Source organism: Pyrus communis, chromosome 13 (assembly GCF_041283825.1).
Source record: "Pyrus communis isolate YQ-2024b chromosome 13, ASM4128382v1, whole genome shotgun sequence".
Taxonomy (NCBI): domain Eukaryota; kingdom Viridiplantae; phylum Streptophyta; class Magnoliopsida; order Rosales; family Rosaceae; genus Pyrus; species Pyrus communis.
This window is the reverse complement of record NC_142577.1, coordinates 20,166,650-20,192,401: the sequence shown is the minus strand read 5'-3', so window position 1 is coordinate 20,192,401 and position 25,752 is coordinate 20,166,650. Positions and strand designations below refer to the sequence as shown.

Genomic DNA, 25,752 nt, shown 5'->3' with positions numbered 1-25,752 from the left:
CCCTAATACGAGACCAACCAAAACAAACTTGAGTCATTGCAAAGGTTCTACAAAGCAGAAACTGCAGGCTGGAGATTTCTCACAATCAAAACCCTAGTCCGGTACAAAACTTGGGATCGATTTGCACAGCCGCAGTTCAATCACAACGACCCATATATATATGAACAGGTTAAAGTAATTAATCAAGAAGCATGTCGCCAGATAAAACTGGATGGGAAACACCTTATCATAAATAAAAAGGTTAAAGGTTCATCAAGAAGTGGCACCAGATGGAAAAACTACTCCTCATAATATTCATACAAGCACAAATTCATTAGTGAAGAGAATTTTCAATCAATTAAGAGAGGTGCTATACAATACTTGTGCGACGAGATCTCTCCAACCACCCCAACCTTCCTTGTTTTCTTTTCACAATTGTAGGCCTAGAAATTCAATTCCAACATAGGAATCGACCCACCAGCTGCCATAATTTGTTGCTCCATCTGCAATCATCAACAATATTTAATTTTGGAAAAAAAAAATTACGTATATGGAACAATTATAAGTTATATTAATAAGCAACATCAAGTGTATACAATTCTACTCACCGCGAAGAGAGTTTCAAGCTTGCTCTTCACGAGGTAGTACTCATGCTTTACTTGTTGAACACATCTAACACACCTGCTAACAAGAAGTCTTTCAGTTTTCATGGTTCAAGACCTCACAGCTTCGGGAGCTGATTAAGAAAGAATTAAATGAAAAAATAACATTATAGAGTAAAGTAAAATCACCCTTCAGTGTTCTTTTCCTCGCAGAAATTGCGGAAAGCAATGCAGGCATTTTTAACTCTCTGAGCACCAATACTGTCAACCACAAAAACTCTCATCAAACAACATTCAGCTAAACATGAAGAGCAATTAGCTCTCAAACCTATGTCCCTATATCTAAACTAGATTAAGTTTAGGGTAATGAATAATGATCGCACCCCCGTTTTCTCCTTCTGTCCTTTCTTCTGTCCCTTGATTATCTTTCAATTATTCAATCGAAAGGAAGGAGTCCAGAGGGAGAAGAGGGAAGTGCGAAATTCTCGTCCCGGAGTTTAATCTATTCAAGGGTGTATAAATTGGATTTATCTCAGGTTGAAGAAAATGCACATTGTCCAAGTAGCTACAAAACTAGGAGTTCTAAATCGTAAAACCAGGAGTTCAAACTATAAAATCAACTGAGAAACTAAAAAAAAAAACCAACTTTTGCTACTTTATTTCATGTTTTTTTTCGTAGTAGGCAAAAAAAGAAGCAAGTGTACCTGGAGCTACTACCCTTGAACTGGTGAACATGGGCATCAACCCTTTTGAAGTCTACAGTTGGTTGTTCTCTGTGCAAACAAAAAAAGGGAAATCATGCACTCCTTAAAAGTATCCATAGCAAAATATGAGCACCACACAAATCAATCCAGTCCGGTCCAGTCGAATCCAATCCAATTCAATCCAATTCAATCCAATCTCAGAGACAAAAAGATAGTGAAAAGAAAGATCCTGGATTCTTACAGAGCTCTGGTGAGATCATTGAGAAGCTTCTCAGAATCTTCAAAGAAAAGAGACACCACTTCAACAACAAAATCTGGGTTGCTCTCATCCTGCAGCTGTTGGAGCTGCAGAAACTGACCATCCAGAAACCCCTTCTCTCACCCAACCAATAAAAAAAATCCCAAAAAACAAAAACATCAGGAACAAAACAAGCAAAAACAACAAAATAAAAACAACCCCATCTGTGATTTATGCTTAAATTTCACATTTTTTCTGTTGCTTTTACCTCCAGGAACAAGGATTTTGTGTAGTCAACCCACTGTCTCTGCATCTGCCCCACCTCCATGTCTTTGCTTTTGTTCCTCTCCACACAGACAGAGTAAGAGAAAGAGAGCCAGCAGAGAAAAGCTTGTGCCTTGAATTGCAGATCTTGAGGAATTATTGCACAAATCAGACACTATAAAGTTATAAAATTTTGGGCAAGCCAGAAAAAGGATTTGGTGAATTCAATGTGAAAAAACAAAATCCAAAGGCTGCTTGCTTTTGGGGTATTTGACCCTCAAGTCGCACGTTGGTTTTTGCCACATTGTTTTAAGGTATTTGGGTTTTATTAGGTAAATAAACCCTAGGGCTTTCAAAAAAATGACCTTAGAAATGGAGAAGGACTTGTGTGGATCGAGACTTCACAATGGCGGTTGATTTATTTCATATCTAAGTTGCTTTTAGTTGAAAACGATGTGGTATATGTTTAAAAAATGTGAACTGAATCAAAAATTTTAAATAAGCATTAACCCATATGATCTTTTGGGCCTTAAGAACCTCAGCCCTAGTAAACAAAAATAAAATTGGTTATAATATTTTAATTGAAAAATGAATTCAAGTGATTATAAGGTGTAGGGTGCAAAGTCGGATGAGTTGGAAGGTCAATTGAGTTTCGGATCATTTAGGTTTATTAGGGCTTGAGTTCATTCGAGTTAGGTTTGTGTTGCTCAACTTTGAGTATAATTTTTGCGGTCAATCGACTTCATCAAGTTCGGCTCTACCAACAGGTACAATTTTATTCCAATTTTACAAAAAAAAAATTATTCATTAAGATTTGATTTGCACATCTCATTAAATCTTTTGTTTTCAATTTCAATCATTTATTTTGTACCACTCAATATTACATACTATTTTTAATAAAAAAAATTGCGGTTCTGCTGGTATTACATACTTTTTGTTTTTTTTTAACAAAAAATATTCTACATAACACTCAATGGAGGGGGTGAGCTTAACCTCACAATGACGGTGCAATAATATGGTTCAAATTCACCTTTGGCGAGAATCGAACCTAAGACCTCTCACTTACAAATGGAAGAGGAGTACTACTAAATCATAGTACTAAGTGGTAGTATTACATACTATTACAAATAAAAAGTTAGCGGTTGTGCTGGTTGGAAGTAAACAAGAGCCGAATTGTTAGGGATTTTCCCTTGTTTGTTTGCCCACTTAGAGTAAAGATAATTATTAGAATAATCCCCAACTAACCAAATGACATCCCATCCCAATATCTCACGTGGCAGAATTATCATTTGCCAAAATGGTGAACTAGGTTTTGGCAACATCACCTCATCTTCAAGACTTGATGTTGTTAAATGTACCATCCAAACTTCATGTCCTAAGCTCTCCAATAAACCAAAATAGGAAAAAAAAAAAAAACTTCATTTCATATTTGATGAATGTTTGTTTATTTCTCAAGACTTACACCTTAAGTAATTTAAATCACTCATGTTTGTACTAAAGTTGTACTTGATGCACACGATGTGCTTGTATATAAAAGAAAAATGATTTGTTTATTTCTTGGTCAATAAACAATACCCAAATATAGGAAAATCTTGAAATTTCACGCACCCAAATCAATTGTGTTTTGTAACAAGAAGGGTCACTTTTTTCCCTCAAAAAGACAAAGTAAGGTGTCTTCTTGTTCTTTTTTTCAATAATTGGTAATGAAAATTGTACTATATGGGTGGAAACATATTCTTATATATCCTATAGATAAAAGGAACATATCCTACTAGTTGTTTAATGCTTCAAAGGATGTAGCTATTTGTGCTCCATTCATATGCTTGGAAATTGCAAAACCCAAAAGGTTAGTTGTTCACGTGCGAGTGGATGGCTTTTAGCCGCTGATGCATTGTCCAACGTGCGTTAGCTTCTGGAAACTTGACCATCCCAAGCACTAAGATAAGGAATCATTAGCATCACCATCATTCCACAACGAGCAATTAAGCACCTTTCTTTCTTTCCATCCTATTCAAATCTTATTACCGGCGCCCAAAATCAGTTTACCAATAAATCAAATATGGAGGCACCAGATAAATGGAACGTTGAATGTGCAACTAAGAATCCAATAATTAGAACCCAACGGCTACAGATGCTGGTGTATGGTATACACCGGCACATGCTAAAAAAATTCCGTTTGTTTACAACCTCAATTCTCGAATATTTGAGAACTGGGGAGGGGGATGCTGGATCACAAACATCTGATGCATGTGTGTGCCATGCTTTTGATATGAATTACCAAATCACAGCATGCATCGGAAGCTGCCAAAATGACCTAATGGTTGGACAGACATGCAAAGGATGAAGGACCACTACTCTTACTCGGGGGAGGGGCCTCCCCTTCTGACCTTGATGGGAATCCAAGTGAGGTCCTACCAATTTGCAGACATCATGACATGCGACGATTTCAATCCCCAATCAAACACATATAGGAAAGTACATACGTTAATTTATGTGGCTAACAAAATTACAAGAAAATCAATGCGTGACACCACTAAAATCTGGGCTGCTTGGTCCCAGTGAAAATTCTACTATGATCTGGTGTATACGTGTATCCTATACACTCTTCCCCTGAAATCTAATATTTATGTACTATCAAAGAAAATTCCTAAATCTTTCATCACACCATCAGCAGTATAGTAATTGAGAACTTGCATCTCTTTTTCTCATGAAACGCGCAATAACGCACATAAATAGCCGTGCACATGTGCATATGTCTCAGTTCTCAAACTTCAAGCATGTGGAGAGTGACATGGAAGATGTTACAACTAATGATTCCTAACGGAGAAAAGGATAGTCGAACCGTGAAAAATTATAAACATAAACATAGCACAATACTCCAAGCAACCAGCTAGATTATAAACAGTGTGTAATTACTCATGTCATTATTTCAGGTCTCAAGAATATACATGGCCACATTTCTTTTGGTGGGTTTCTATTGCCGAATTTCGTTTCAAAAAGCAAGGGTACAGTTTTAACCAATATAATTAGCAAAGACGAACAGAGTTGCCACCCAAGCAATGGGTCAATTCAGCTATATACGTCTGTAAAGTACTTGTAATGAAAATAAAATTACAATCGACCAAAAAAGTAATGAATGAACACAACAGGAACAGAAAGCCTCCAAAGGATGCTCCAAGTGGAAATCATGAAGTGAATTCTAACATACCTTACAACTCCTCCTACAGTAGCCAGGAAGCTCAGGAGTTCCAACCATATACTCTTGGTTCTTGGTGCATTCCCCAAGGGCAGCCCATCTCTCACAACTCTCATTCAGATCTCCACAGTCCCCACCGACATCCAAGTTCTTGTCAAATGAGTCAACATGAATCCACTTTGTTGCTGACCATTTCTCACCTTCAATCACTGGGCAACCGGCATGGAGACTGTTCGGGTCTGGAACAGCATGTGGGGTGAGACTGAAGAAAAGAAGGGCATCTCCACGTCGTGGTTTCACTGAATATTTCCAAGGTCAAGTGAGAAAACACCAACTTTTCTACAACAATTTCTATATTTTGATAAAAGCTGTATTGATTTATAATTTATAGAGAGCTTACCTGCAATTCCTTTCTTTGCACACTCAGAGAGACTGTGATCTATTTCTGCAGCCTTACGGCGTAAAGGTATCTGCAGCCAGAGTGGTTTACAAAAATAACTATCAACAACATTAACTAAAAACCTCTTTATATCTACTACCCAACCAAATAACACAACTGCTGACTTTTTTTATCTTACTTTCTGCGGCTTGGTATCCTTCTAGGTTTTCATGATTTCTATAATAGACAGTTGTTGAAATAACTATAAGCAATGGCAAGGGTTTTGCTGATTCAAATGTGACATAGAACAAGCCAATGCAGATTAACAAGCATGTCAGTCATGCTAATATTACCAATCCAAGGGCGGCCAGGGAAATCATCAAAATAAAGATTATACTCTATGTTGGTAGAGAACTACCAAATAGAAATTCTGGTAACACTAATCTGTTCAATGGTGCTCGAGTTAGCTCAATAGAAATTATAGAACACAGGAGGTGAATAGTTCAGCTAACCTCTGCTTCAGGGAACACAGTTTCACCACCTTTGGCCACATCAGTAAGATACATCAGTACAGTTGCTATGCGGTGTCCACCCCTGGCAATATTGACCTTGTCGACAAAGTAATCGTAGTGTGGTTCATATTTCTGCCCAGGCTCATACCTCAATACTTGTATGTCTTCTCCATTTTCTGAGAGGCGAGAAACACAAATCACATGTAAGCTTGCCCCAAAAATGAACCCTTTTTATTTTTTTAATAATTTCATCACATCAATTTTTCTTTATCAATCCTATATTTTCAATGCTCAGTTTTTTATACCAGAAGAATAGACAACCTCTGAAATCTTACCAACATGGCTCTCCAAACATTCGAGTTAGCATTTCCCATGTTCACCGAATTCATTAGCAATAACAATATTTCTATCTATACCGAAAGTTATGCTTGTCATATTTTGATTTTCCCTGATTTACACTCAGTTTTCACATCAATCTTCTTCATCAGAACATCAAAACATCCAATTATAAGCAAAGAGGGAAGAGAAACAGGTCGTCCTGCTAGAATCTAGATATATGGCCCCGTCAATGCTATGCATGAGGACGTCAATAAAAGGACAACAATTTTGATCCCTGATTTTTGAATCGCCAAGGTATGACAGTGGATATTAATTGTATCATTCAAGGTTAACTACCTGTTGAAGGTGATAAGAAAAGAACAATACAAACAGTATTCTTCTGCAGAGGGTTTACCTTTTGGAAGAAATGTCCATGTTGCAAGCTTGTCCTCAATACCAGCAACAATAGGATCCTACACAACGAATTTAAATTGTCAAAAACATCATACATACATTAATTGCGGCGACTTGCAACCGGATTTGTGACCAATTATTATCTGCGAACAATCGAACATCCACATTTGTAATGCAATCAATGCATTTTGGGCTAAAAACATAAAATTGAGTGGCAAGTGGCAAATAATTAGAAATGATGAGTAATGGATAGCAAAAAGGCAGACCTTGGCCTTGGGAATGAACATGCCGGAGCTGGTCCGCACCTTGCTGAGCTTGCTCTGACCGGACAAGTTATCGGCGACGGCGGATCTCTTGAGCTCCGATTTCGCCTATTCGCAACAACAAAATCAAACACAACGACAAAAGCGTGAAAGAAAGAAAAAAATCAGAATTAAAATGCGCAAAATGGAAAACTCACGATGGAGATCAAGTGATCGCACTCGGCGTCCGTCAGCAGGCCTTCGTACACGAAAGCTCTGCAATTGATCATTCAATCACATCAATCCACTTCCAATCGCATAAAAAAAAAAATTAATTTTAGAGAGAGAAGGGGAAGAGAGAGACCTAGGGTTCCATGAGATCTGTTTGACTTTGGACGGATTGACGGTGAAGGTGCGGGAAGCAGAGGAGGAGGAGGAGGTGGAACAGATTGAGAGCAGGAAGAAGAAGAGGAGGAGAAGCTGAAGGCAAACCCTAGTCATCATAGCTCGGTCAGATTTTCTCAAAATCTCTCAGATGGAGAGAGAATGTGTCAATGTCAAATTGTCAACTGAATTTGTTTGTTGTTTTGGAATAATCCTAATTCTAATCTCAAATCTCAGTGCACTGCGGTTGCTGCTGCTGCTGTTAACTAACCGTGGCGCCATGTCTTTTTCATCTTGATATTTACTTCACTGTTATACGTCTTCCACTTTACGTTTTTTGTTTTCGAGATAAAAGTTGAAATTTTATTTCAAAAAATTCAAAAATCGAACTTAATATCCCTTTTAATCTTGAAAAAAGAAGTAAATACTAGATGTAAATGTGTACCAACAGTTAACCGTCGGACAAATAATTAGTTCTATTCGGTGTGTTATCTGACGTACCAAACGAAGCTTATAGTCATTGATCAACAATTGTTGCTAAGTAATGATTAGATTATTTAATTATTTAATTTTATAATTTTATCAAGAATCGTAGCTAAGTAGTGATTAGGTTACTTAAATAAATAATTTTATGAGTAAGTAGATGGACCATATTTTCTAATCTCATTTAGGTGGCAAGTCTATTAATAGGTGAAGTTAATAATTAATGTAATGAGTAGATCTTACCTGCCATAATTTTTATTTATTTACTTGCCATATATATTATAGGACTTTTTGGTTGAAATGATTTAATTTCTGTCTCTAGTTGATGAAATGATCTAATTTTATATTATGTCATCGATAAATTATTAATATGTTGTTGATATTTGATTTTATATCAGTTTAGCCAAAAATCTTATATTATATAGTTAAATATTTACTTACCAAATAACCTAGCAGTGTCTGATTGACGTAAAATCCGACCAACTATGAAGCTCAACCACATTGCAACATCATTTGTTAACGAAATTTGGTACCTCTTAACATAATTGAATTTTGTTTTAGTAAAATGTTACATGTGTAATCAAGTTGAGAAGAAAGAAAGAAATTTGAATCATTTTCCCAAACACTATTGGCACTATTCAGAAGAAAAGAACTTGAATCAAATCAAATTTGTAAGTTTAACCCTTCATGAGAAATCACCTACTCACTTCTTCCAGCAGCTGTACATACATGCTCACAAAGTAATCACCTCTCCCTCTTGCTTTTCTTTCATTCCACAGTCGTTTCGAATTTCGATTACATTCATGGTAACAGATTACAAGTAATTAACAAGGCACGTACATTAACATCTCCAACAATGTCGTCTGTTGTTCCTTCTCTCGTAGGCTGATCGTTTTCTGCTTCCGAAACTGTCTCGAAAGTTTAGGCCTCATTAGAACTAGAAGTGCCTAAGATAAACTCCAATTGTTTATCCCTGTCACTTAGATACTTGGTCGAGTTGTACTCATCTGCATCCAAGAGCTCCTCCGAATAAGTCCTTTGAAGTTTAGACTTGTGATATTTTGTAGCGTACTCCAAACTGGTTTCATCGCCTTCTAAAATTTGGACAATCTGCAGCGGATTTAAAACCAAATCAAAATACGCGACATAAACTTGTTAATGAAGTAATCACTTGTAGGCACTGTAAAATGATAAACTTGTGAGCAGTCATGGTTAGAAATAAAAGACGTGCCTGGCTCATTTGTGGTCGATTCATTGAAGACTGATGTATGCAGAATGAAGCAGTTAGCGCAAGACGTTTCATTTCTTTCAAGTCATAGGCATCGCCGAGGCATGGATCAACTATCTCTTTGATGTTATTCATAGAGAGCAAGGGTTTGGCCTGAAAAGTAATGTTTCAAAATATATAGTACTTACTGCCTACAAAAATTAAACAAGAAACAACCGGGTATACATAAGAGAACATACCCACATGACAAGGCTTTTATGTGAGCTATCCAACGCTTGCCTGCCGGTGATGAGCTCTAATAGTAGCACCCCATAAGCATAGACATCGGTTTTTTCATCTACTATGCCGTGCATGAAAAACTCGGGAGGAAGATATCTGTCATGATTTGGGGTTGAAAAGATGTCAAATGATCGAGAGAAAACAAAACTACTTTAGTACAAAAGCAAAAATCTAAAGATTTTGGATTAACAAACCCAAATGTGCCTTCGAATTTTGATACAACATGGTGAGTCCATGAATCTGGTAGCCATTTTGCAAGCCCAAAATCAGATATCTGGATTCAAATCGGGGTAACAGAGAATTATTAACGCAATGCAGCTTTTCAATAATCCATCATAGCAATTGATCAATGAGAGTGTACCTGAGGCTCAAAATCCTCTGCCAGCAAAATATTAGAAGCCTTAATATCTTTGTGGATAATTCTCCTCTGGCACCCCTCATGAAGATATAGAAGGCCCTTAGCCGTACCAAAAGCGACTTTATATCTGATGTCCCAATCCAAACTCTCTCTCGGTCCTAGAAAACACGTGACGAAGAAGCAAAATCATTGAGTCACTTACTTGTAAGTTCGAAATAAATTCTCGTGTTTATAAGATTCGCAATGATAAACAAACCGTAAAGTATAGACGATAGGCTCCCATGGGGAGACAAATGAAGAACAAGATGCATCCCTCCTTCAACCCCATATCCAATCAACTTTGCAATATTGGGATGGTCAACATGAACTATGACACCAAGCTCAGATAAGAAGTCTGCAGTCATTTCTTCTTGAGAACCCCGAGTCAGGCGTTTGATCGCGACAATCTGCCCATCTTCCAATGTTCCCTTGTAAACTTCAGCATAGCCTCCCTCTCCAATCAAATTCTCTTCAAGGACAAACAGCAGAATGTTATCAGCATATAAGACAGTGACAACCTTTCTGAAAGAACGGAATTATCGTGAAATATGACGAATGCAATGTAATTCTATGAAGAAATGCGAGTACACACCGTGGCTGAAGTTGTTGGTTGCGGCTTCCAGCTCCAAGAGTGAGTAATTCTTCCAGGAAGATTTGAAGCGGCAGAAGTCAGCATCGAAAGACCTCAGAGTAGGAGAGTTGATCTGTGGAATGAAGTCCTCTCTTACTCTTTTGCTTTTCCTTCTGGTGAGTTTTGGTTTCTGAGCACCTTTAGGAGGGAAGGTTGGGAAGGAATATTGGGGTCCTTTTTTCAAAATACGAAAGAAACCGCGCCATTGATAGTTGGCTCTTGGATCGGAGTCCGAAGTAGCAGTGCGGCTGCCTCGTCCATCCGAGTCTGAAGTGCTGGTCATAGGAGAAGATGCTCCGGATCCCAAGCTTCTCGGGCAGTACTCATCCTCGGAAACTCCTCTCGAAGAGAGCTCATGTACTGAGACATCCTCATCCAAATTTAATGATCTCAAGTCTATATGACAAAAATCCCAACAGAATTAGTACCACATTGCTATATATATGCAATAAAAATTATTGGAAGAATAGGAAAACAAAGTTGTTACCTTGACTTGAAAAAGAGTCGGAGAATCCAGCTCGTGCTCTTCTTGATCCTCCGTGAGCAGAAGGTGTTGTAGCCTGCGCTTCTTGATTGTCTTTGGCCGTTTCGCGGGAACCATTGCTGCCCATACGAAGCTTCGTGTCAGCAAAGAACAGAAAATATGACAAAATCCAACAGCGTTAGAGAGCCTAAAGAGCAAATTCAGCCAAACCAAGATGATGTAGTACTAGTTCCAACCATCCATGTGGGGAGGGAAACGGGAAGAAAAGGGCCACAAAATATGACACATGCATAAACAAATATCTCAAGGTACGTATATAGAATCAAACAAATCATTTGTGTATGGATTAGAGAAGAACCGTTGAAACATCATCTCTTGAGAAACAGGAATATTCAAGCAAAACAAATAAAATCCGAAAACACACAAAATTCCAAAGCGACATTGTAAACCAACAAAACCATAGTGTAAATGAAAAATGTACCAGCAAAACGATAATGCTTGGCTCCTCGCATGTAAGAAACAAACTATAGTTGGACACATATAAAACATATCTCATTTAAAATAAGAAAAGAAGCAGACGTAGGCGTAGTCACATTGGCTAGAGTGGATGTGCTGCCCAATGCAATTTAAGTTAGTTTAAAGAAAATTGTCGCTTGTATTATAAAAACAACTTCAAGAAAAGTTTCTACACACAAGTTGCATTCTGATTTGTCTGCAATGAGAAATGACTCGTATTTTATCCTAATGAATGCAATGTGACAAGTAAATGAAGCCCCTAGGTCATACGTTCATATTACTAAAAGGAAATGAAAATTTTACCATTGCATGATTAAAGTTTGAAAGATTGACTGCTTACTGCTTAGAGACAAAAGCCGCCAAACCCGAAGCTATGATCTGAAAAGCAGGCACGGAGGTGATTACCATGAAGAAGTTTCTGGTTCAGATTCTGGGGCATCTTCCATGAATTTTCAGAGGCCGCCACAAACCAAAGAGAGCTGCTGAAGGTTTCAGAAGACAAAGGAACGACACACCACACACGCAGAAACCTAGAGAGAGAAAACCAAGAGAGAGAGAGAGAGAGAGAGAGAAATGGAAAATAGTGGCTGCCATGATTTTTCCTGTTTTTTCCCTTTAAATATTCCTGCATTTCTGGACAATTCAGCGAATATTCATGCATAAAAATCGGCTTTTATTTGTTATTGGCACAACGCTAGCTTCATAATCCAGTCTATCTGATCTGTCTAAAATAAGTAGAAATAGCAACGTGTAATTTTAGCATGTCTGTGAAAGGCTTTGCAAGCAAGCACGTATGGCTATGGAGGTTCCCCAACTCCTACAGTTTACACGATTTCTGGATTTTTGACACATGGCAAAAATTAACAATCAACGGTCTGAAATGAGGGGGAGTATCTAGCAGACTGTGCTGTGTGTGGGGCTGTACCACACTTCTCACAATTGTATTTTTTTTTTTAAACGTAGAAAGTTTGAAGTGCAAATGAGATTTTTAGAGTACTGCTAATAGTTTAGTAAGTTTATTATTCACCTATTGGGGTCGGGTTTGTCCTAATAACCGGCTTAGAACGTGCTTCATTTGATCTCAGCATAGGGTGTCAATGTATTCTTTTACACTCTTATCCCTCATAATTCATAATGACAAAATAAATCACCTAATAATGCTTTATCCCAAGCGAAATACAAGAATACACCTCCTAATACCATTATTTTGTCAAAATAGTCTATATAATTATATCAACTCGTCACGTTTGTCATTTGTATGAAAAAACCATGTACTACGTTAATTACCTTAAGTGCAATTTCAAAAGCATTCCTTGTCGTTGTGAATTTGTGAAAAGCCAATCTTCAGGGAAACAACACTTTAAGGATGGACTCTGATTCAAGTAATATCAAGTTGTTAAAGTTTGGTACTGAAGAAAGTCTTTTCCACGAGTCCGACATTGCTATGTCTCACTTTGTGGTACCATTTTTTGAATTATTTAACTGTTGTAAAAATTTGTTAATTTTTCAAACCACTCAGTGATACGTACTGTAGACACTAAAAATTATAAGGTTAAAAAACTTAAATAAATGATTTTAGGTGGGCTAAGAATCTAAGATTAAATGGATTCAAAGTTATAAGTGGTTCACCCCTCAATGCACTGTGTTGCTCTCAATATATTGATTTCTAAACTATATAGAACTCAGCTAATGCATCCACTCTATTCTCTCTTATTTATCCGACCCACACAATGAAAGTCTCTACCCCTTTATATAAGCCTTTCCCCGTAGAGACCTCTCAAAACAACATTTTATGTGTCAACGATTTGTACCAGCCTATTGATAACTTTTCACCCACTTGACCTGGCCATTGTCGACGAAGTGATGTTTTAGTAGTCGGATGGCATGACTTTTAAGGCCCATATAGCTCGAGCATCCTGCTTAGGGCTCGGTTACTTTGCCTTGCCTTGCCAAACACAGCCCCGATCACCTTTATGTCTCATCCTAGGCATTTATTGTTGCTTGCATGTCGTCGAGCAGTCCAAGTAGCACTCGAGTACTTCTATTCTTGGTTAGGAAACCTTTCTCTCGTCTCGATCGGAGTGAGCACACAGGCCGGTCCTTTCAAGATTCCTTAGGCCTTGGGCTTCCTGAAATTTCCTTAGGCCTATGTCCTTGGGTGGGCCTAAATGGGCTCAGCGTTAACACGTACCATGGAAGAAAAACTGTATATTCACATATAAATTTTTTTTTATGTAAGTAATTCTCACCTTACTATTCTCAAGTCATGTGAAATTTACACTACCAGTAGTTTTTTTTTTTTTTGTTTTTGTTTTTACACTTTAATATATCTGCTAGTCATTCCATCAACTTCTCCGTTAAGTAGTGATGTGACTTAACTTTGACCCACCACATTTGGCAAATAGGATGAGTCAAAATTATGTCCGTCATTACTTAATGAAAAACTTAACAGAAAACCTAAGTATTAAAGTGTCGAAAAAATCAAGGTTTAGGTATGAAACTGAGAAAAAAAAAATTTAAGAATAATAAAGTACGAATTTTGACGATACTTGAGGGTAACAAAGTAAGAATTATCTTTTTTATTTTTATCTTTATTTTCAAGGATGGACTCGGAACAAGAACAAGCTGTTTTCCAACAATGTCGAAGTTACTACTCATACAGTTAAGTAGCGGGAGTTCAAAGAATAGTAAAACTGGTTTAATTCGTCTTTAATTTACAGCCAAATAAAAAATTAAAAAAAACAGATTCAAGTGGTAAAACCGGCCTTTACAAGCATCGAACCGTCCGTTTAATGGATATTGCGACTGATTAATCCTTCAAAAATAGCATATAGGTCCTTGTTATCTGGACCAAATATCTCATCTGCCTTCTGTAATGTCTCCTGAAATTTTGCAGAATAGTCGCTCAATCAAGTGTTAATGGACAAAAATCAAATAAAAAGGAACAAACGCCGAGCGAGAGAGCGAGGATGGAAGGAACTCAAGGAAGGAAGCGCATACCTCTTTGGTTTGCTTGTGGCCGTTTAGTTCCTTAACATTTGCCAGGAATGCACCAAACTGCTCGTAAGACAAACGACTCCTGCAGGAGAAAAAGATACAAAACCACACGGTGACAATGAACTTCCTCAATATTTTCTAGAATGCACCGAACCGCTCATCAAACAAGTGACTGCTTAAAAGGTGGCATTCAAGACTCGAGAACCAGTTCCATGCTTTATGACCATCTCATTTAGTTACAGATAAAATGGGGATGGCAATGCATCAGGCTTATTCCTTGCGCGGTTCATAAGCATTCAGAGTCTCACAGCCAGTTACTTGGAAGTTAGAACTACTAGAAATAGCGGTAGTAAGATGTGAATCATGGCGGTGAATGAATTGTAAACCTGGTTCAATTGATTTAAAGTTCGTAAAACAACCTTAGCGGTTTGGGATTGTTCTGTGTTATTACTTTGGAGGAGCATTTTTTCATCTGTTTCAATATTTTTCAGGCGTAAATTTCTGCAACTTGTTCTTTCGCACAAGATTCAAATTCAAAACTTAATTAGTGACTTTACCTGACTTGGCGGAAAAATTCTTTCCCATCCACCCTAGTTCTTCCTGAAACAGAATAAGCGAGAATCAAATAACTATACACGAACAGTGACCAAACTATTTAACATTGTTGCAGAGATACACCACATCCTACCTAAAAACAAAAATTATTTGGAATTGTGATTAAACAATTTCTACAGAAGGTTTCTCGAGCTAACCGGATTCAGAGCTGTGATGGCTTGAGGGCACAGATGATCTGTTGTCAAACATGCCTCTTGAGGTGGCGAAGGACATGGAATGTCGCTTTGGAGACCCAGGTTTCGATGTTCTTGTTGGTGATGTGGATGCAGAATAGATAGGAGGAGAACCTGGGGGAGTGAACCGGGGTGTGCTAGTTTGGGATGCTAGCAAGAGGCTGTGTGCTATGCGAGGTCTTGAGGCTGCCATTGCAAAAAGAAAGCGCAAGAAATACAACAAGATTAAATTTGACATGTTAAAAAAAGTTGTTCACTTAAAGCATAACTGGAGCCATTTTTTTGAGACCAAGATCCTAATTCAAACAGTACCATCTGTGTCGCGATCCTCAGTAAACGTACTTCCTCTTTCAGAAAACGTGCTTTGGACTGAAGATGACCTCGACGGTGGTAATGTGGAAAATGTGACATCACCTTCTGAAATTACTGTCAAATTATCGTTTCGTTGTACATTGCCAAAGCAGAGAACCAAAACATATAAAGCATATGGAGTTGGCCAAAAACAAAACATGCAAACGGTAACAAAGGGGACACATATGCATTCACAGTCTAATGGTTAATATTTATCCGCAATTTATCGCCTGACAACATAAACATGTGACTGTTTTACGACAATGAATCGAACATACGATTAGAACAAAACTACGATGAAAAACTGAAAATTAAGATTCCGGGACAGCAAACCTCCATCTCCATCATGTGGTTTTGAAGACAAGTGCTCTTCGGCTTGTACGGTATTAGTAGGCTTAGCAACAACCTCTGAAGCTCCACTCTGCGTCACAAAATCCAATCCAACATATCAAATTAATTAAAATAATTAAAAACCAGAAATGTTATTAAATAAAATTGCTTACAGGATTTTCTTCATCCTCTGCAAGTGATCGCATAAGGGTCTTTCTGAACACCTCCAGCTGCGCACGTTAGCAAACCAAGCTTAGTCTAACAGAAAAACGGCGCCGTGTTTACCTCCGCAACGTGAAATTTCAAATTGTAGTTATACCTTCGAGACATCTCTGTTCAGCTTCCTCACAGTGTTGGCGAGTACGGCCTTCTCCTTCGCCAATCCCTCCTGCAATTTCGGAACCCAAGTCAAATTTAGTCAACGGATTCACTGAAAACTGAACAGAGTTGAAATTCTTGGGCCGGGTCGGACCTTCTCCTGGTCGGCGAGGGCGAGCTTGTCGGCGGTTTCGGAGAGAGAGGCGTCCAGTGACTCCACCTGTGATTGGAGGTCGGCAATGAGCCGGTCCTTCTCGGCCATCTTCTCGCGCAGAGCCGACGACTCTGATTCCAGGGCCGAGACACGTGTCGAGAGCGCAAGGGACGTGATTTTGCGGGCCACATCGAGCTGCTCGAAAGGATCCGGCGGCAGTACTTCCAACACTTCCTCGGGAAGATCGAAGTTCGAACTCCCCGATTCCTTCGCGAGCATCTCTCCTTTTTCGCCCTTTTTCCTTTTTCTTTGTTTTCGATTTTTTTTCAACTTTTTTGTTTTTTAATTTAGATATTGGAGATTTTGATTGGAGGGATACATGTGGCTTGTGAATGGATAGGATTTTGAGAACAAGTGACACAGTTAAAGTCTGAGACTGTCTGTAATTACATTTACGTTCTTTTTCACTTATAAATATATTTTAAAAATTTTAATTAACATAAAAGGTCAACATTTCGTTGTTACTACATTTTACTTATGTTTTTTCTTGGTAAAAACACATTTTAAACACTTTGATGAGTTTTTTATTACTAACACAAACTTGCACAATGATCCGATGATATTCGACTCTAATTATAATTATAAGTGGAGGTCTCAATTTCAACTTTTATAACGACGAATTAGATAACTAATACCATTGTCAGTACAACCAACGACATTTGCATTTTTAGCTACACTAGGAATAGTTATATCCCACAAATAAGCACCATCTTTTTTTTTTTTTTTTTTTTTTTTTTTTTTTAACAAACGATATTTTTTATATTAAAGATAATGAGTGGGCTAGTAATAATGTGGTTTAAATTCACATTTGACGAGAATTTATATTAAGACCTCTCACTTATAAGTGAAAAGAAATATCACTATTTTATACACTAAGGGGATGAGGAAGTGGGCCAAGCCTCGTAATAAGCTAGCAATAATGTGATTCAAATTTTTTTTTTTTAGTGAGAATTAAACCTAAGACCTCTCACTTATAAATGAAGAAGAATATCACCAGACCATAGTACTAAGTGACAACTAAAATCAGTTAGAGCATCATGTTATAAGCAATAGTTTGCTTCTCTTAAAAGAGTGAGGATCCTCGCCGGATCCTCAAATCACATTAGTTCATCGTACATTGTGCGGTAAAAAATTATTGTAAATTTTTTATATTTAAAATTGAATATAAACAGTACCTGACGAAAACTGATCGCACGATATATGATGAATGAATATGATTTGAAAATCTTTGGAATCCTCGTAAAAAGGATCTGCACTAGGATCCCCTCTCCTCTCAAAAACAAGGTGTCGCAAAAATGGGATGTTTCTTTGATACTAAACATTTAATGATAAGATATTAAAAATGAATTCTTGAGGTTGAAAATAAAATCTTTGAACATATGTGGAAATCAAATCTGACAATTAAGAGCTTGTTTGAAAATGTTTAAATGACTCAAATGCATCGACCTACAATGCAATAAATCACTAGCTTCGTGACAAGAAAATACAGTAGCATATATATCCTTGTCTCAATAAGGCAAGGTCTCGAGGGTACGTAGCTAAGGAGAGATTTTTCAGTGTGATCGGTATACAGGATGGTACACCACGTGTCATTATACAAATGGTGGGATATATGTGATAAAAAGTTAATAACTTAAAAAATAAAATTTCTCACAACTCTTATTAAAACATGTGGTATACTACTTATGTTTCCGTTACAATTAAAAATTATGAAAATGACTTGAAAATTTGAGTTTTAATGATAAAGACAAAATAAAGGGTAAAATGAATAGTACCATGATCAACTTTTTAGTGTAAAAATAAAATTTTTCTTTAAATTGAACAGTACTGCAGACTTTCGTTAAAACTCTCTTAAAAATTTCTGGTAGCTAAGATGGGGAATAACTTGGCATCCTCAAGCTGCTGCTATGTCTTTTTGTGTGGTTGGAAATTGCAATACGGGCCAACCAAATTCACTTGATTATTGTGGTGTGGTTGGAAATTGCAATTTTTATAACCACATAAAGTCCACATGTCGACATGTCGGTTTTCTTCTGGCCTTGAGGGCTTTACAAGAAACCATTTTGATGAGGAAACCTTCCATCTTTGATATATACCAAACGAATACTGAAGAAATTGGACTTCTTGCTTAAGTAGAAAGAGAAAGCAGTTCCCCAGACGGACATGGCCAGCCACTTTTGACTGCAACATGCTCTTACATCCACTTCAATATCTAAATTTATCTTTACATCCATTTAGAAAATAAAAACTCAAAATCAATATTCTAGAACACGTTCAAGATGTAAAGAGAGTAATATCTCTTACCTATTTGTCTCATACTTAATCTTTGATGTATATTTGACACTCTAATATACAAAGGCAAGGACCTAGTGGGTACTGAAAATGGTGCAGTACTTGTCACTCTGATATACAATTAAGTTGAGTTTAAATAATTGTGTCATCTCGGTGCTAATGTTTGATCTTTGCTCCTGCATTTGTCAAGTTCAAGCTTAATTAATTAGAGCTAGGTATAAATTATATTCAATGGATAAGTTATATAAAATAGACAACGTGTAGTTTGGAAATCATAAAAACAGTTTGTTGTGTGTCAATGTTTTAGTCAATTTTCGCATCTTACTTGCCCGGAAGATTAACTGCTTTCATAGGAACAAGTAGAAGGCTTTGGATAATACTAATATATGTTGTGGTTGTCCGCCAAAAGCCAAGAAAATTACATCTCTAGTGTAGGCTATAAATTGAAGATTTATTGTTACGGACTTAAACTTAGATTTAGTTTCTGGGCAAGTGTAATAGAAAATGCGTTAATTTTGTTTCTAAATTCTAAAAAATTTGAAATCAAATGAAAAGAAACTTGCATAAATTGATTCATACATTAGTTGGAGGATTCAAAACTTCAAAATCATCATCCCTTGGTCAAGAAGAGCATATTTTTCTCTATGATACCGTTTTAAAGGTTTAGCTAAAATGAATGTATGATAAATATTGTATGATCGTAAGGTTTGATGTGATTGTAGAGTTTGTGTGACATCTCACATCGTCCAGGGGAGTGATCCTTATATGTATATTCCCATTCCTACTTAGCACGAGGCTTTTTAGGAGCTCACTGGCTTCGGGTTCCGTAGGAACTCCGAAGTTAAGCGAGAAGGGGGCTAGAGCAATCCTATGATGGGTGACCCACTGGGAAGTTGCTAGTGAGTTCCCAAAAACAAAACCGTGAGGGAATGGTAAGCCTAAAGCGGACAATATCGTGGAGCGGGCTCGGGGAGTGATCCACTCCGGGACGGGATATGATAGTTTGATTATTGAGTGGGTTTATTAATAAAATTTAATTTTATTGTTAATTTCATTTTGTATTTGATGGTAATTATTCAATAAGGTAGAAAAGATAATTCACATTTAAAATTTACGTTGGGTGTATAAATATGTTATATGGGTTTAAATAAAATTTTCCAACTCTTATTAATACACAACCAAAAATGAATCATGGTTGTGATGAAATATTTTACGAAAGTTAGGTGGAGAAGCACTCTCATAGCACGAGTACACTATCAACATTTTGGATCAATAACATGATTGTATGTCTCGATATCGTGGTATCACTATCCAAAACATCAGTGTTGGTGTGTCCGGTTGGTCACATAGTGACCACAGAAAGATAAAAACCACCCCACGGTGACATAATTTGCTCAACAAGTTAGGTCAACTGTTCAACTCTCATGGAGGAAAGCCACCAGACCAAGCGGTAGACAGCAGTTTCATTCCTCAGGGGTGACCCAAACATCTCTACAATCATTAAAAAATGAACATTATTTTAAATCTTACCAGATTCTTCAGGTAAAACTTTAACTTTACCTGAGATAAATAAACAAAAAAATAAAATATAAACAAAGCTTTAGCTTTACTGATATATCAAATTTGGGAGGATGAATTTTGGAGACTTCAGAAAAGGAGTAGGATTGCTTCCTTGCAATTCACTTCTTTATGAAAAAAAAAGAGTATTCAACCCCTATCCTATAAAGCTTCCTTTCTTTTCTTTCATTTTCCTCATTGTTTTTTTATTGGATGAATAATTATTAGACTAGAAAAATGCAAGGTTGGGACACTTACGTTAGGTTAAATCGTCTTTTTGTGTATGAGTGATTGTGAGTTATTGATGCATACTAAGTTCATATGCACATATAAACAACTTTCAACCACCCATGATAACGCACACGAATAAATAACTCATAGTCGCTAATGCATGCAAATTAGCCTTGCATTTTTCACCATTTACATTACATGTGATTATTTGGAGCACTGGAAAGGGAACAAATTCGTGAGCTCCCTCTTTGTGACGCTGCATGCTTAAACTTTCCAATTGGAAGGGGGAAAAGAAAAAGGCATATAAAACCAATAGAAAATAAAGTCATGAGAAAAAGCTTGAAAGGATGGTAAAGAAAATGGAACTTTAACGAAAAGTTTATGGTACTGTTTATTTTAACGAAAAATCATATTTTTACACTAAAAGATCAATCCTAGTACTATTTATTTGATTCTTTATTTTGATCCTTATGGTGAAAATTCAAAATTTTCAAACATTTTTTTTAATTAGTTTTTCTTAAAGAAAAAGGCATATAAACCAATGGTAAATAAAGTCCTGAGAAAAAGCTTGATGGGATGGTAAAAAGTTTCAGAATCCACTGATGGAATTAGATATTGCAGATAAAGATGTCGGATTAAAGGGATGCTAGCACGCAAAACAGAACTGTGAAACTAGAAAGTAAAGGGCACTGAATCAAGGCTCAATAATCTTGAAAAAAATGACATCACAATTTCTATGGTGATTTTATATTTTCAGTTATGATAAATATATGATATTATTTATACTGAAGGAAAAAAAATGGACTTAACTTCACAATGGATTAGTAATAATAGGATTATTCGTCTTTGGCGAGAATCGAATCTAAAATCTTTCACTTAGTGGTGAAGAGGAATATTATTATACCGTTGTACTAAGTGGTTAAAGTTATATAGTTAGGATCAAATTAATTTTATAAGTTTAGGGAAGTTATTATTTATCGGAGGTGTAGTTAAAAAATATTATTTATTGACTTATTTATCCTAAATGAATATTGTATTTTCTAAATAGAATTCCTTGGGCGCAAGTATATTTTATCATTTCATACTCATTGACTATTATAATTATGTAGAGACGTGTTTTGTTAAGATAAGACAAAAAAGTTATAACCTTATTACAATATAAAATTTATTTCAATACGTAACTAGCCCGAGTTGAGATCAAATGTTTTTTTTTTATAACTTTAAGGTTCGTTGCTCTATTATAGACTATTTTAGTATTTTTATGAAAAATCTTCGTTGAATTGAGATAACTACTATTTCAAGGGAAGGATATTGATTTGATAAAAATATTCTTAATTTAACGGAGGTTTCTCATATAATGATTAAAATGATTGATGGTAGACAATCTCAGTGATCACTTATATCAATTTAAAATCTCATATATCAAAATGAAAAGTTATGGTAACCTCAAAAACTATTTTTGATAGAAAAAAATTAAAAAAAACAATAATTTTTTAGATAATAAAACGGTAAAAACATGTGTGGAATATAACTTGGTCAAAGATGGCAGACAAGCTGAATAATGAAAAGGCAAATTCTAAATTTTTTTATTTGTAAAATTATTTATAAACATAAATAATGCGCTCAATGATCACTCTCAGAGTAATAATTTACAGACACAACATGCCAATATCCCCAATAGTACAAGCCAAGACATTTTTATATTTCCCTCCACCCAATATTATTTTGTTACAAAGTACCAAAAAATAGAGATGGGCATAAAAATCGTCAAATTCAAAAACCGAATCGAACCGTGACAAAAAAAATATAAAAAACTGTGTTGACCAAAAAAGTCAAAACCGAAAAAAAAACCAAACTGCATTGTTTCAAACGGTTCCGGTTCCGATTTGGAAATATTGAGAACCAGAGGAACTAGACCTAACTGCTTTTAATATAAATTATTGTTTTATTATTATTTTTATATAAATAAGACATTTTTCCAAGAAGACCATATGCATAAGCCCAATATTTTTCTTCACTTCTCTTCCCCTCCTTTGTTGTTTAATCACTTTTCTCCATTATTTTCCAGTATATTATCCATTATGTACATTTTATTTTTAATTTAAGATCTACACTTTGGTCTTGATATGTGCCATTTTATCTTTTAATTTATATGTATATACACACCTTCTATCTTTCGGTCACAAATATTATGGATCTAGTAGTGGAAACTCAAATTTACATGAATTTGTGGTTAAAATATGTGTATGGTATTAGAAGTAGAAAATTAGAAAAAACATATATATAATTTTGGTTAGAACAGTAAACCGGCATGAACTGAACCAGAACTTGCATGAACCGAACCGTATGATTTTAGTAATAAATTTAAACGAAAACGCACCGAACTGAACTGTTGAAATTTTTCCGTTGCGGTTCCATTTTAAAGGTGAAACTGGACCGAACCGGACCATGGCCCCCTTACCAAAAGATTTAACATTTCCCTCACCAACTTTGTCCATGTACTTGACGCGTTACACATGACGGATACCAGACCGAGGACCTCAACGACTCCGTTGAAACAGACTTCAAGTAGGCCCGACTGGTGCGAAAGACCCAGTCAGCTTCGGACGGATAGCCTTTGGAAAATCAAAATGTGGCGGGCTCCCCACGCGGCAAGTAGCGAAGGCGGGTGGAAACGTCATTTCCCTCCGGTCCTTGTCTATAAAACCCTCATTTCTCCACAACACAACACACATAAAACGGATTTGCAGAAAAAATATTTCAGAGCTATAAAGCCTCCTCCCCCCACCCATGTGAGGAAGAAGAGGAGGCCATAAAAAATTTCAAAAAACAAAAAAATTATAGAATTTTTTTATATTTTTGGTATTTTTAGGTGATTTTTTGGATTTTAGGGTCTGATAATATGGGGACTGAGATCTTACGGCCTCAGGATTGTCTCATCGAAAGGATCAGAGTCCGTCCGGCGTCGTTTTCGCGCCGGAAGAGCTACTACTATGGGAGCCCCATCGCTAACCAGAATTACGTTTCTAACCCTAGATCTAGAAAGCCGGCAGTGCGATCCGAATCCAGGAGGATCCAGGTGCAGCCGGCGGATGCGGCGCCGGTCGCGAAGAGGTCCAGCTCCCACGACGACCTTCGGGGCTTCAAGATGGAGAAAGTCACGATCTTGCGGCGAGGAGAGTCGCTGGACTCGAAGATGAATGAAAAGGGTGGTTTGGCCGGGACCGCGACTGCGAGGCTCCGGCCCGGGCCGGAAATGGTGCAGAAGCAGGTTCGGATTGTGGATCTGAGGTCTCCGGTGGGCGGTAAGACCGACATGTACGCCGGATCGGCGTTCGCGATGTCACCGGAGCCGAGCTCGCTCCCGTTGCCGTCGTTTTCGAGGAAGAAGCAGGTGTCGAAGGTCGTCGACGACGACTCAGCGACTCGAGACCTGAGGCGGTTGCTCCGGCTCGATTGAAAATGGAAAACCCGGATCCGAGGACCCCAAGAAGAGGACCCTGAATGGATCCGATCTGATACGGTTCTGTCCTTTGCTGTCTGCTCGGTTTCGAGGTCGAATCGCTCCGTGAATTTTTTAACGGCGGTTGATCTGGGATTCCGGGAAAATACGGGGGGGGAATTAGTAAATTATCTACTGTTTGCGGGTACTTGGTAGCTTATGACCTTTTTGTCCGAAGGGAAATATTGTGGGGTTGTTATGGTAAATTAAAAGTTAGAATGGGGTGAAAATGGAAGATAAAAGAAGACAAATTGGGAAATTTGGGGGTTGATTTGTAATATGTGGGGTAAATTAGTAGTGGAGTTTAATTATGTGATTTGTGGGTGGGCCCTGTTGGGAAATTGAGAGGTGGGTTTTCATGTATGATAATGTATTGTTGTAAAGGAAGTTAAGATTTGGGCAGAAGATTACTCTTAATTTTATGCTTTTTTGTATTTTTAGTTTTATTTCCACTTAGCTGTGAGATTTGTAATTTGAAGGGAAAAGATTTTTATTAATTTCATCTATTAAATAATTAAAGAGTGAAGTGTCGATTTAATTTCTGAATTATTATCTTAGTGAAAATTAGTCTTTGAATTATTTTTTTCGTAAAATAAGTCTCTAAATTCATTAAAATTTCTAATTTCATTCACACTATTATATTTAAAACTACTTTATCTAATTTTTCATCAACTTAAGTTATGTTACACACTTTAAAGTGTAAATACCGTTCTTTTCTGGTCTATAAGTTCTTAACATTTCATATAGATTGCGAATTTAACGTTTAATTTAACTTTCAAAGTTAAATCCATACATTATTTCTTTATGTAAAATTTCCAATTTACCCTCCACTGTGTATCACATAGGAGTAACGTGACTTAAATTGACGATAAATTGAATATAGTAGCTTTAAATATAATATTAGAGATGTAGTTGGCAAATTTTTGTAATTCAAAGACTGATTTTTCTGAAAAAAAAAAAAAAAAAGTTTAAGAATTTGAATTTTCACTTAGATGTTAATTCATAGATCAAATTGACAGTTCACCCATAATTAAATTATACACACATAGAAAATAAAAAAATTATGAGTAGTAATGGACACGTTCATAATTGGTGGAAAATGGATTTATTTTGAGAGAGTGCTGAAAATAATGAGGAAGATTTAATATCTATAAAGTAAAATTTGTACGTACTTTAATCAGCCATTGAAATCATTGTAGGAAATATAATAATAAGACCACTCAAGCATGTATCGGACAGCTCGCGTCAACAAGGCCACACTTTTGTTCAACAGGATGTGATATCTACATTTTTTTTTTTTTTTTTTAACTTCTCATACACTCTTTATTAATATATGTCTTTTGATATTCTTGAATTTATTTGATCTGATGACATGAAATTAAAAAAAATATGTGAGAAGTAAAAAAGAGTGTGGATAGCACACCCATGTTCAAGGAGAGAGGACTATGATGGCGGCCAATTCGTTCTATGGAAGGTTCTCACATTCATGAGAGTCATGAATGAGAAATGATAAACACATTTATTTTAGTCTCTCACATATCTTGTTTTATCATGTCAGTTGTTTTCGTTTGGTTTATTCAATTTGAAGATGTGTGAAAAGCTAAAGAGTGTAAAAATCACATATCGTCATGAATATGATATAAAAATAAAAATCAAATTAAAATACCTGGAAGTCAATATCTTTTTATTTAAGGATGGAAGATTAGATTCCATTAACTTCTTTGATAGTGGGTGAATGATCTTAACATTTTAAAATGGTCTTTAAACAGTTAAAGTCCATATAATTATCCAATCTTTAGAAGTGATTTCAAAATGGTCTTAACATTTTAAAACATTTCAAATAGCTACCTAACATTTTGAAAATTGGACATTTGTTAGGTTCACTAACATTAAGTGATGAAGTGGACAATTATTAAAGAGGG

General features: G+C 36.5%; 5 protein-coding genes across 7 annotated transcripts; 1 reads left to right on the top strand and 4 right to left on the bottom strand.

Moving 5' to 3' along the window:
* Positions 1-208: 208 nt before the first annotated feature.
* LOC137737285 (histidine-containing phosphotransfer protein 1) lies at positions 209-2,121 on the bottom strand. Its single transcript, XM_068476726.2, has 6 exons — positions 1,792-2,121; positions 1,527-1,657; positions 1,286-1,354; positions 771-842; positions 588-660; positions 209-482 (listed from the first exon to the last, which is right to left on the bottom strand). The coding sequence occupies exons 1-6, from the start codon at positions 1,849-1,851 to the stop codon at positions 423-425; spliced, it is 465 nt and encodes a 154-aa protein (XP_068332827.2). The 5' UTR covers positions 1,852-2,121; the 3' UTR covers positions 209-422.
* A 2,561-nt stretch (positions 2,122-4,682) lies between these two features.
* On the bottom strand, positions 4,683-7,569 carry LOC137737260 (putative prolyl 4-hydroxylase 4). Its single transcript, XM_068476692.2, has 7 exons — positions 7,213-7,569; positions 7,067-7,124; positions 6,873-6,977; positions 6,608-6,665; positions 5,875-6,050; positions 5,384-5,453; positions 4,683-5,282 (listed from the first exon to the last, which is right to left on the bottom strand). Exons 1-7 carry the CDS (start codon positions 7,350-7,352, stop codon positions 4,987-4,989), a joined length of 903 nt encoding a protein of 300 aa, XP_068332793.2. The 5' UTR covers positions 7,353-7,569; the 3' UTR covers positions 4,683-4,986.
* Positions 7,570-8,328: 759 nt separating this feature from the next.
* On the bottom strand, positions 8,329-11,842 carry LOC137738261 (receptor-like cytosolic serine/threonine-protein kinase RBK2). The gene is made up of 9 exons (XM_068477890.2): positions 11,591-11,842; positions 10,738-10,853; positions 10,212-10,646; positions 9,837-10,088; positions 9,584-9,738; positions 9,417-9,496; positions 9,183-9,318; positions 8,947-9,096; positions 8,329-8,825 (listed from the first exon to the last, which is right to left on the bottom strand). Exons 1-9 carry the CDS (start codon positions 11,656-11,658, stop codon positions 8,637-8,639), a joined length of 1,581 nt encoding a protein of 526 aa, XP_068333991.2. The 5' UTR covers positions 11,659-11,842; the 3' UTR covers positions 8,329-8,636.
* A 1,964-nt stretch (positions 11,843-13,806) lies between these two features.
* LOC137736989 (uncharacterized protein At4g15545) lies at positions 13,807-16,552 on the bottom strand. Of its 3 annotated transcripts, none has more exons than XM_068476324.2 (9): positions 16,189-16,552; positions 16,036-16,104; positions 15,890-15,946; positions 15,720-15,807; positions 15,348-15,461; positions 15,000-15,221; positions 14,805-14,847; positions 14,251-14,329; positions 13,807-14,132 (listed from the first exon to the last, which is right to left on the bottom strand). In XM_068476324.2, exons 1-9 carry the CDS (start codon positions 16,465-16,467, stop codon positions 14,040-14,042), a joined length of 1,044 nt encoding a protein of 347 aa, XP_068332425.2. In that variant the 5' UTR covers positions 16,468-16,552; the 3' UTR covers positions 13,807-14,039. The 3 variants fall into 3 exon arrangements, with proteins under 3 accessions (XP_068332425.2, XP_068332427.2, XP_068332428.2); XM_068476326.2 differs by having other exon boundaries at positions 15,348-15,452; XM_068476327.2 differs by having other exon boundaries at positions 15,348-15,449.
* A 6,504-nt stretch (positions 16,553-23,056) lies between these two features.
* LOC137737146 (uncharacterized) lies at positions 23,057-24,235 on the top strand. The gene has a single exon (XM_068476537.2). The coding sequence runs from the start codon at positions 23,231-23,233 to the stop codon at positions 23,786-23,788; it is 558 nt and encodes a 185-aa protein (XP_068332638.2). The 5' UTR covers positions 23,057-23,230; the 3' UTR covers positions 23,789-24,235.
* Positions 24,236-25,752: the final 1,517 nt, after the last annotated feature.

Coding starts and splice junctions, on each gene's coding strand:
- LOC137737285 (XM_068476726.2), bottom strand. CDS start 1,851: ATGGAGGTGGGGCAGATGCAGAGACAGTGGGTTGACTACACAAAATCC. Junction 1,658..1,791: donor CAAAATCCTTGTTCCTGGAG/GTAAAAGCAACA, acceptor GGGTGAGAGAAG/GGGTTTCTGGATGGTCAGTT. Junction 1,355..1,526: donor AATGATCTCACCAGAGCTCT/GTAAGAATCCAG, acceptor TTGTTTGCACAG/AGAACAACCAACTGTAGACT.
- LOC137737146 (XM_068476537.2), top strand. CDS start 23,231: ATGGGGACTGAGATCTTACGGCCTCAGGATTGTCTCATCGAAAGGATC.
- LOC137738261 (XM_068477890.2), bottom strand. CDS start 11,658: ATGGTAATCACCTCCGTGCCTGCTTTTCAGATCATAGCTTCGGGTTTG. Junction 10,647..10,737: donor CGACTCTTTTTCAAGTCAAG/GTAACAACTTTG, acceptor TTTGTCATATAG/ACTTGAGATCATTAAATTTG. Junction 8,826..8,946: donor ATCGACCACAAATGAGCCAG/GCACGTCTTTTA, acceptor AATCCGCTGCAG/ATTGTCCAAATTTTAGAAGG.
- LOC137737260 (XM_068476692.2), bottom strand. CDS start 7,352: ATGATGACTAGGGTTTGCCTTCAGCTTCTCCTCCTCTTCTTCTTCCTG. Junction 7,125..7,212: donor CAGATCTCATGGAACCCTAG/GTCTCTCTCTTC, acceptor GATCAATTGCAG/AGCTTTCGTGTACGAAGGCC. Junction 6,978..7,066: donor GCGATCACTTGATCTCCATC/GTGAGTTTTCCA, acceptor TGTTGCGAATAG/GCGAAATCGGAGCTCAAGAG.
- LOC137736989 (XM_068476324.2), bottom strand. CDS start 16,467: ATGCTCGCGAAGGAATCGGGGAGTTCGAACTTCGATCTTCCCGAGGAA. Junction 14,330..14,804: donor GAATTTTTCCGCCAAGTCAG/GTAAAGTCACTA, acceptor TTTCTCCTGCAG/GAGTCGTTTGTCTTACGAGC. Junction 14,133..14,250: donor GCCACAAGCAAACCAAAGAG/GTATGCGCTTCC, acceptor GCAAAATTTCAG/GAGACATTACAGAAGGCAGA.